This window comes from Chelonoidis abingdonii, chromosome 2 (genome assembly GCF_003597395.2).
Source record: "Chelonoidis abingdonii isolate Lonesome George chromosome 2, CheloAbing_2.0, whole genome shotgun sequence".
NCBI classification, from domain to species: domain Eukaryota; kingdom Metazoa; phylum Chordata; order Testudines; family Testudinidae; genus Chelonoidis; species Chelonoidis abingdonii.
In genome coordinates, this window is record NC_133770.1 from 80,982,397 (window position 1) to 80,992,669 (window position 10,273).

The window sequence follows — 10,273 nt, forward strand, 5'->3', positions numbered from 1 at the left end:
CTCCCAGAACCCTGGTGCTTTCCCCACACTCGGAGGCTAAAGAGCAACATGCAGCAGGTCTATGCTGGCAGCCTCATGTGGCAGATGGACACTGCACTCCCCACCCCAGTACGGGTACAACTAGCAGCGTGGGCTAGCGAGGCACTGCTTGGGCGTGTACAGATACACAGCAGCCTAGGGGCGTATGCACCATACATGGTTCTGTACACTCCCAAGCAAAGCCTTTGCCTTCCCCGCAGCACTGCCATTTTTAGCAGCAGCAGCTGCCTTACACGGTTGCCAGATAGGCCAAGCCATGGCGTGACTGGTAATTGGGGGGGGCGCAGGACCACTGGTCATGGATGTGTGAGGCCTGTAAGGCCCCTGTGTGAAACAGGCCCTCGAAGCGGCTATAAACCAGCTCCGCGGGGGCCAACCGCTCTTGCGAAAGGAGAGGGGAAGCTCTCAGACAACATTATAGTCCCGCCCTTTGGCTCGCGCGGTCCTTTCTCTCCCCCTACTCCGCCTCCTCCGTCTTTGTCTCCGAGCGCGCGCAAGCGCTTTCCTCCGGCCTAGTCCCGCCTCCCGGCGCGTGCTCCCCCAGCGGCTTCCCCGGAGCGCTTCTCTTACCCTCAGCCCCGCCTCGCGCCCCTTTTGGGCCCGCCCTTTTGGCGCGAGCAGCCGCCCCCCTATCACCGGCGCACACTCCCTGTTGTTACGGTGGGTCTAACGCCCCCTCCCATCACCCACAGCCGCTCTGCTTCCTCCCTCCCTTCCCTGCGGACGTGGAATAAAGAGGCAGCGGGTGAGTGCGAGCCCCCTGCTCTCCGCTAGTCCTGCCACCCTGGCGTGTCTGCGCCGCCAGAAGAGGCGGTGCCTCCCTCGCCCATCCTTGAATGGCCCGGGGTCCGCTCACGGCTGGGACCCGAGAGACGCTGGGGAGGGGGCTCGGGGGAGGGGGCTGAGGCGTCAGGGGTGCAGGAGTCCTGGGGCGTTGGTGAGGGTTCTGCGCATACGCTTATTCTTGTCTAGGACCCTGCGGAGTTGCTCCGACTTTGCCTTCTCCTCTGTCCCTCTCAGAGCTGTGGTCGGGGTGCGGCAGGGCTGAGTGCCCAGATTTGCAAAGGAAGTAGCTAATCAGTTGCTACCGAGATTTAATAACTATCAAATGTCTTCCTTTCGAAATAGGTCCCGTGGGTTTTTTCACATCATAGAATTGGTTTGTGCTAATTGGAATTTGAACGTGAGCAAGTGAATTAGACCGACTCTAGGATTTGCTAGTTTTTGTGATAACCAGAGCACTTCCCCGCCCCCGTCCATGCCTGAATCACTCACAGGTGTGTTGAACTGTGAAAGATATACTTTGATGCCCTTCACAGCCGCCTTTTATCTGTACAATGCTATCTTCTGAATTACAGTATGATAATATTTAGATCATCATTTCTCCTTGGAGCAAAAGTTATGTCTCCTTGTTTGGAAACTAAGCATACTGATGGCACTTTATAAACAAAATCATGAAGTAGATAATGTGAACACAGTCCTTTCACTAGAGAACAAATACATTTAATATAAAAGTTTTCAAGCCAAAAAAAAAAGTAACAGCTAAAAAGTAATTGCATTTCTACTTCTGTTACCTGTAGATAGGGTGACCAGATCACAAGAGTGAAATATCAGGACACATTGGGAGAGTGTGGGGGAGAGAGGACAACAACAACAGACACAGGCACACAGAGCCATGAGAGGGGCCCTTAGAAAGCTGCAAGAGGGGTTGTATGGCCCCTGCTGCAGCCCGCACCACAAGCCACAGGGCAAGGACACCTATTGAATTCAATGAGAATTTTGCATGTGAATTGATGTACCTAGTTTTGAGATTATAAAGCCAGAAGGGATCCGGTGATCACCTGGTCTCACTGCCTGTATAGCACAGACATAGAACTTTCCCAAAATAATTCCTAGAGGATAACTTTTAGGAAAAGCTTTTAGAAAAACACCATGACCCTTAGTATATTGTTAATCGTTAATTACTCTCACCATTGAAAAGGTATGCCTTATATCCAGTCTGAATTTGTCTAGCTGCAACTTCCAACTGTTGGCTCATGCTCTACCTTTCCATGCTAGACTGAAGTGCCCATTATTAACTATTTGTTCCCCATGTAAATACTTACATTCTATAACCAAGTCACTTCTTAACCTTCTTTTTGTTAAGCTAAATAGATTGAGGTCCTTGAGGCGATCACTATAAGGCATGTTTTATAATCCTTTAATCAGTCTTGTGACTCTTCTCTGAACACTCTCCAGTTTATCAATATCCTTCTTAAATTGTGCACACCGGAACTAGACACAGTATTCCAGCAGTGGTTACACCCAGTGCCAAATACAGAGATAAAATAACCTCTCTACTCCTGCTTGAGATTCCCCTTTTTAGGCATCTGGTCACCCTATTTCTGTATGCATTTCCCCAGGTTTTTTTGTAAAAATCAAAACTGAACTGCCCCAGAAATTCTGTCATGTGGAATCATCGTGAAACTCACATGGCTCCAACCCTGCCAATGAACCTTTAGATCCCCTGCACAGACTTCTGCCTCTTGAGCTAATGGAGTAAGTGATGGCAGAGACAGTAGGTTGTCATCCTATATGTGATAGATCAGCTCTATAGGGGGATGAGACACTTTTTTTGCCACTGGGTTTCACAGATATCTGCTGCTGACAGAAGAGGAACTGTGAAACTCAGGAATCCTGGGTCTATTCCAGGCTCCTGAACGAAGTGGTCTCTAGTAGTCAAAGACCCTTCTTCCCCCTCCCCTCCAGTCTATGTCTATCCTATTGCTGTCTAACCCCCTCAGCTCCTCATCTGATTTCAACTGCCCCCCCCACCCCATCACTCTGGATTCCTTGTCCGAGTTTCCTGGTCCTGTCTCACTCTCCTCTCTCTCTGCCCCCATCCCTCAGATGGGATGTTTGTTCCAGACTGGGAAAATTATAAGGCTTCTCAACATTTCAACACTTCCCATTCTAAATTTTTGGTTGCTTAACTATAGGCTTGTTTTGCCTACAACAAATCATATTCAGAACCTCTGATTAAAGGGTTTATAAGTGTTGCAACCTCCATCATAGCTAGTCACCAAAGATTGAACCCGAGCCATCCAGACTTAAAAGCATGAGCTTCTACTACTTGAGTTCAAGATATAACTCCCTTAGCTGGTAGCTATACAGTTATCCTCTAAAAATCCACCAGAGAAAGGCACAAAACTCATGTTGGACAGTGAATTACAAAAGTGCCAAATATTATTATTAGACCTGCAATACTTTTCACAATGAACATCAGCGGGGGATAAACTGGGAGTTTAAGAATATTTGGAAAACAATTTTAGAATAACATTCAGTGCTGTGGTTTAAAAGAAAAAAAAACTGTTAAAACTCATAACTTAGCAGCATTCAGTGTTTGAAAAAAAACAGCTTATAGAAGCTATGGGATACAAGTTAAGAATGTTGAAACTGGAAGATGTTATGCTTAGTTACCACTTGTGCAAGGGGGCATTCTATGTAATACTTGCAAGATTTCGCTGTAATGTTTTACAATATATAGCAGCGCAATGCTGATTCCGTTGATATTGTTGAGCAATTCATGCTGATTTTATTTCAACCCACATCTTAATAGTTTTGAATACTGTATATCACAATTTTCAGCTCAGTTGGTCTGAACATGCACAGTTTTAAAATTGCTATGCTCTAAACTGTATATTAACTGCAGTTTAATAAACCTACATGTTAGAGAACTGTGTGCCACTACTACTAGACAGTGGCACAAGGCAATTCAGTGTGAATCACAGAAATGTAGGACTGGAAGGGACATCAACAGGTCATCTAGTCAAACCCCTGCACTGAGCAGGACTGAGTAATAACAAGTAGACCATCCGTGACAGATGTTTGTCTAACCTCGTAAAAAACTCCGATGACTGCTATTCCATAATCTCTCTAGGTAATTTGTCCAGTGCTTAACTACCTTTACAGTTAGGAAGTTTTTCCTAATGTCTAACCTAAATCTCCCTTGCTACAATTTAAGCCCATTGCTTCTTTTCCTGCATGTCCTGAGTGGGACGGGGGTGGGTCCAGGCAGTGAGATTGGGGGGAGGGAGGTCAGGAAAATCGGTGGGTGTGTGGGGATGGACTAGGGGAAGCACGGTGGAGGAGCTGAGGAGGACAGGACTTGGACTGGGGGAGTCGGGGGGGCTGAGGGGGATGGGACAGGACTGGGATGGGGGAGTAGGGTAGGGGCTGAGGGGAGCATGAATGGGACAGGGTAGAGAGAGCTGTGTAGCATGAGGTGGGGCGGGGGAGACAATGGGGCTGGGCTGGGGAGGTTGGGGAGAGGGACAGGATCTGGAGGAGATGAGCCAATGGGGAAAAATTGAGGGGGTGGGACAGCAGGGGGAGCAATGGGGGTGGGATGACGGGGGAGGCTGAAGAAGAGATTTGGGATAGGGCAAGGCTGAGGGCAGTGGGTTGGGGGGAGCAGGGGAACTGTGGGGGAGGCTGATGGAATGGGGGCAGGGACTGAGGGCAGTGGGTTCAGGGTGGGAGGTACGGGGGGACTGCGGGGGAGGCTGAGGGAACAGGGTCAGGGTGGGTGCTGAGGCAATGGGCACTGGCACCTCTCAGCATTGCTGTGCTGGGCGGCAGACCTGCACCAGCGCTATGCTGGCAATGGAAGAGTCCTCAGTGGAAATGCAGACTTCATGACACAGACCCTCCTCATCACTTCAAACCTGGCACTGCTCTGGTCAGTCACTACGCTCTTGTCACTTTCAAACCCATGCAGGATGTCTGGCTCTTTTTCAGTTCTCAGGTTAAGAAAAGCCTCTGGATTTTGTGAGGGCTTCAGCATTCACTTTCCTACTTGACAAACTGTCTGCTTGATATATTGCTCCCGGGGCATTCATCTTTATTCATTATCGGCAGGTCCATCACATTAACAAGCAATGCAGGGGGAAGCAACACAATGGTGTCATGGATTTTTAATTTTTCAAACCACTTTGGCCTCAACAGGGATAACAGCAAATCTGGACAGAGCAGATGGGTGTCAGGATGGGTTTGGGTATTTATTTACCAATTTTTTTTTTAAGTGAAAATGTTTGGGTCTGAGCAAAGGCTGCAAACTTCTCTTTGGAAACCTCTGCTGATCTTTTGCCCCAGGGACTAATGACAGCCTGGAATCTGGGACAGATTTCCATGTCCATGGAGTGAGATGATCAGGGGGAGAGAAGGGACTGTGAGGGAGGCAGAGGGAACAGGATTGAGGGGCTGAGGGCAGTGGATTGAGGGTGGGGGGAAAGGGGAGACTGCGGGGGAGGCTAAGGGAACAAGGTCAGGGTGGGGGCTGAGGGCAGTGGGTCTAAGGGGAGCTCCCTCCTCGAGGGACCTGCCACGAGGCCAGGTGAGCCCAGCAGTGCTTACCTGGAGCGGCTCCCAGGAAGCATCCAGCAGGCAAGTCCCTCCCAGTCCCTCTGGCTTCTTCCCAGGGTCGAGTTGGGTCGAGGGGAGGGGGCCGAGGGGGGCTCTCTGCCTGGCACCCGCTGCCCATGTCTACAAGCCTCGCCTTGCTGCAGCATGCAGTGGAGCGAGACCTCCTTGTTGCCTCTCTGTGTGCCTGGGACAGGAGCAGGGCTGTGCTCTGCAGGCTCCTGCTGGCCAGGCGGCAGGCCCTGTGGGGTGGTGCCACCACACCGGGAGCTCAGCTGTGCGTTGCCCCAGGGCCCAGGGAGGAAAGGTGAGTGGTGCTGGCAGCACCGGCTTGCCGCGGTCCCCCTCATATAGGGTGACCAGATGTCCCGACCAGTGTAAGGTCGGGACATGGGACAAGTCTCTTGAAATCTGGACTGTCCCGATAATATCGTGACGTCTGGTCAACCTACCCGTAGAGTGCTGCCATTTGTGACATGTCTAAGTGGATGTGGCATGCCTTTCTGGAGCATGTCAGCTGTAATCCATATTACCTTCTGGATGTACCCCTTGGACCATCAAGCAGTTGATGTAGGAAGGATGTTTATTATTTGTGTTGAGACTAGCATGCCAGTTGCTGTACACATGCCTATTGCACACAAACTGAGTGCAATTTTGCTTGGAAGGATGGCTGTAAAATAGCGTAAGGGAGTTCCATATTTGTATGTCCCTATTTCTTGATCAAATATGTTTTTTCCACCCCTATGTTGTGCATCATCACAAATAGTAAAGCTTCTGCAGGCCAGGTTATGCTCTGTGACATCTGTGTAACCCTGTTGCCTCTAGATAACCTCCTTGGTGATACTTGTGCAATCTCAGACAGGAGCAACTGACTGAAATTTATTCAATGGTGTTGTTAAAACACAGTATGGAATAGAATCTTCCTAATTACTCAGTTCTGTAATGCAAGAAATCCTTTTTGTGACTAAAATGAGAAAATACGACTCCGAATACATAAAAGGAGCAGATCTTTTTGAATAAGAAGCTGCCATTTTTATGCAGGACACTTTTGGAGCAGAACTATGTACTTCAATAAAATATACTGTCAGCTAATAAAGCTTACCATTTATCCAGTGCTAATCATATTGAAAGCTTTTTACAAACATTAACTAATTTTTACAACATCCCTTGGGGACAGACAAGTATTACCCCCATTTTAAAAATAGGAAAACTGAGGCAGAGAGTTGAAGTAACTTGTCTAAAACAACACTGAGTTAGTCACAGAACCAAGATTAAAATTCCTGACTTCCAGTCCTATTCTCATTCTTCTAGATCAATGGTTCTCAAACTTTTGTACTGGTGACCCCTTTCACATAGCAAGCCCCTGGGTGAGATTCCCTTATAAATAAAAATCACTTTTTTATATATTTAACACCATTATAAATGCTGGATTCAAAGCAGGGTTTGGGGTAGAGGCTGATGACTCATGACCCCCCCATGTAATACCCTTGTGACGCCTGAGGGGTCCTGACCTCCAGTTTGAGAACCCCTGTTCTAGATCATGCTGTTTGTACAGATTTACATCTAAAATGTAGATTTACATTTTTATGAATCTAGTATTCATAATATATTAACTTAAAATGTACACATTTTATTTCAACATTGTGAACACCAAATGCAGCAGGATTATGCCATGTATGCGAACTAGCAAGTGAAACTGACTTCAAACACAAGTGAAACTGACCAGGCTAATAAATGATAAATTAGATTTTTAAACATGATTTCAGTTTTAATATTTTGAAAAGATAGGGAACAAATTATTGTTTAAATTGAGCTATGTTGACTGCATCTCTATAATTTGTAGCTGTACCTATACTGGAAATACCCTTTTCTGTATGCTTCATGGAGAAATCCAGAGAAGCTATTGTGAAAAATGACAGGTTTCAGAGTAGGAGCCATGTTAGTCTGTATCCGCAAAAAGAACAGGAGTACTTGTGGCACCTTAGAGGCTAACAAATTTATCTGAGCATAAGCTTTCGTGGGCTACAGCCCAGTTCATCGGATGCATGTAGTGGAAAATACAGTAGGAAGATAGATATGTACACAGAGAACATGAAACAATGGGTGTTACCATACACGCTATAAGGAGAGTGATCAGTTAAGGTGAGCTATTACCAGCAGGAGAGAAAAAGAACTGTTTGTAGTGGTAATGAAAATGGCCCATTTCCAGCAATTGACAAGGAGATGTAAGGGTGGGGAGGGAGATAAGCATCGGGAAATAGTTTTACTTTGTGTAATGGCCCATCCACTCCCAGTCTTTATTCAAGCCTAGTTTGATGGTGTCCAATTTACAAATTAATTCCAATTCAGCAGTCTCTCTTTGGAGTCTAATCACATCAACCACGCCATCAGGGGCTTATTCACCTGCACATCTACCAATGTGATATATACATACCATCATGTGCCAGCAATGCCTCTCTGCCATGTAGATTGGCCAAACCGGATAGTCTCTACGTAAAAGACTAAATGGACACAAATCAGACGTCAAGAATTATAACATTCAAAAACCTGTTGGAGAACACTTCAGTCTCCCTGGCCACTTGATTACAGACCTAAAAGTCGTAATATTACAACAACAAAACTTCAAAAACAGTCTCCAACTGCTGAATTGGAATTAATTTGCAAATTGGACATCATCAAACTAGGCTTGAATAAAGACTGGGAGTGGACGGACCATTACACAAAGTAAAACTATTTCCCCATGTTTATTCTCCCACTTTCCCCTTACAGTTCCTTACATCTCCTTGTCAATTGCTGGAAATGGGCCATTTTCATCACCACTACAAACAGTTCTTTTTCTCTCTTGCTGATAATAGCTCCCCTTAACTAATCACTCTCCTTATGGTAACACCCATTATTTCATGTTCTCTGTGTATATATCTATCTTCCTACTGTATTTTCCACTACATGCATCCAATGAAGTGGGCTGTAGCCCACGAAAGCTTATGCTCAAATAAATTTGTTAGCCTCTAAGGTGCCACAAGTACTCCTGTTTTTTTTGTGAAAAATGGACATTCTGCATAGGATTGATATAATCTTGTTGACTTTGAATGAGAGAGAGAGAAACAGTACTTTCAGTCAAAGACTATGGATGAAATTCTGGCCCCATTCAAGTCAGTAGCAAAACAAAATTTCCTCCAATGAGGTTATATCTAGTCTGTTGTTCTCATGTACTTAGCAGGCAGATGACCAGTTTTTCTTTTGACAGCGACTCCTAAGTTGCTCTGTGAAGCATATAGAAAAAAGATGTGTTCTTGCAGCACATTTTATCCAAGTGCTTAAGGAATAATGTCAACATAAAACTTCAGTTCAAGTCAGTGAGACTACTCATGTAAAGCTGTGCACGTGCTTAATTCTTTGCAACCTAGCTTTAGATTCCTGTCTGTGCCACTAACTTGCTGTGTGATATTAAGCAAGTCTCTTAATCACTGTGCCTTACTTTACCCATCTGTAAAATGGGAATACTGTTTACCTACTTACCTAACAGAGGTTCTGTGAAGTTTTAATTAGTGTTTGTAAAGATGGCTTGCAAAATTTTCATGAAAACTTATCGTAGTCTGTTTACCCACCCTTATCAAGATCATTAAAAATCAAGCAATGTTATTCATCACCAGTCTGTCAATTTTTTTTTCTCAGCTGGGTAAGGGCAAAATATATTGTATTACAAAATAAACGCGTTAGTGTTCTTTTTATTAACATTTTTAATTCTCTGACAAATGTGCAAAATTAACATTTTCAGGCTCTTGTTATGTCTCATCATTTAGTAACAGTTGTCACTGATTTTACTCTGTTGGGAAAAGGGAGATGTCGTCCTTTATTTTTCTCTTCCATTTATTTTGATTTTTTTTTTTTTTTTTTTTGTGGTGAGGAAGCAATGTGCTATACATGGTGGCAACAGTCATCCTAGATAAAGAGAATGGGATATAGCTTCAACCAAAGGCAGGCAACATTATGTTGAGTGACAGCCAGTGGAGTTTATTCAAGTGCTGCATAGCACTTCCCTCCACCAGGCACTGAGCTTGTTACTCACGGTATGCCTCCATTCACAGGCTAACTACAAACAAACGGTAACTTGTAGCAAAGTTCCTTTTTCTGCAGAGTGTATCCTGTAGTATTTTTAACATTGTCATGTTTGTTGTCTTTTGTATTTAGCAAGTTGTCAAAGGATGAAAGAAAGCTGGTCTGCATTCGACACGTTTGAGCATCATTTCAGGCCTCTGGTAGTTATTGAGCTTGCAAAAGACACCAAAGAGGAAACCAAAGAATGGCTCACTCAAAGAATTATGGACAAAAAGAAAAATGGAGGTGAATACAATAGTTCCTTTTCAGAGATTTTGAAATTATATTGGTTGATGGTAGTCTATTGTAAATAAATGTCTTGATGCTATAGTAAAGTTAAATTCTTAGTGACTTGTTGAGAAACAAGTTTAGCAATATATTTGATTTGCAGCAAAGGAAGAATAAACTTTTCTTTTCTTTTCTTTTTTCTTAGTGCTTGTCCCTTTGTATATTCCACTCTAGGTGTGCATGTGCCTAGATTAGAGGCTTTTTGGTAAGCAGTGTCTGTTTGGTCTGTGCATGTTCTCTAACTATCCCTGTGTCCCATACCCAACATAGAAAAGTTAGTGTGGTATCAACTGGTAATTCAGGCCAGGTCTACACTGCGACTTTAAATCGGTTTAATGGCCGATATACCGATTTAACGCTGTATCCGTTCACATGACGTCGTCATTAATATCGATTTTACCGCCTCCTTAAATCGATTTCGGAACTCCTCCCAAACGAGAGGAGTAGC

The 10,273-nt window shown here is 44.9% G+C and overlaps 1 protein-coding gene across 3 annotated transcripts in view; it reads left to right on the forward strand.

Annotated features, from left to right (window-relative positions):
• The first annotated feature begins 616 nt into the window (after positions 1-616).
• The window catches only part of ANO10 (anoctamin 10), a 284,686-nt gene continuing 275,029 nt past the window's right edge, over positions 617-10,273 (forward strand). Inside the window, exons 1-2 of one of the 3 annotated variants that reach the window (XM_032784131.2) lie at positions 617-699; positions 9,631-9,783. In XM_032784131.2, coding sequence (XP_032640022.1) covers positions 9,645-9,783 — 139 coding nt within the window. In that variant the 5' untranslated portion in view covers positions 617-699; positions 9,631-9,644. Of the gene's footprint in view, positions 785-9,630; positions 9,784-10,273 lie in introns of all 3 variants that reach the window. The other 2 variants (XM_032784130.2, XM_032784132.2) reach the window with 2 other exon arrangements.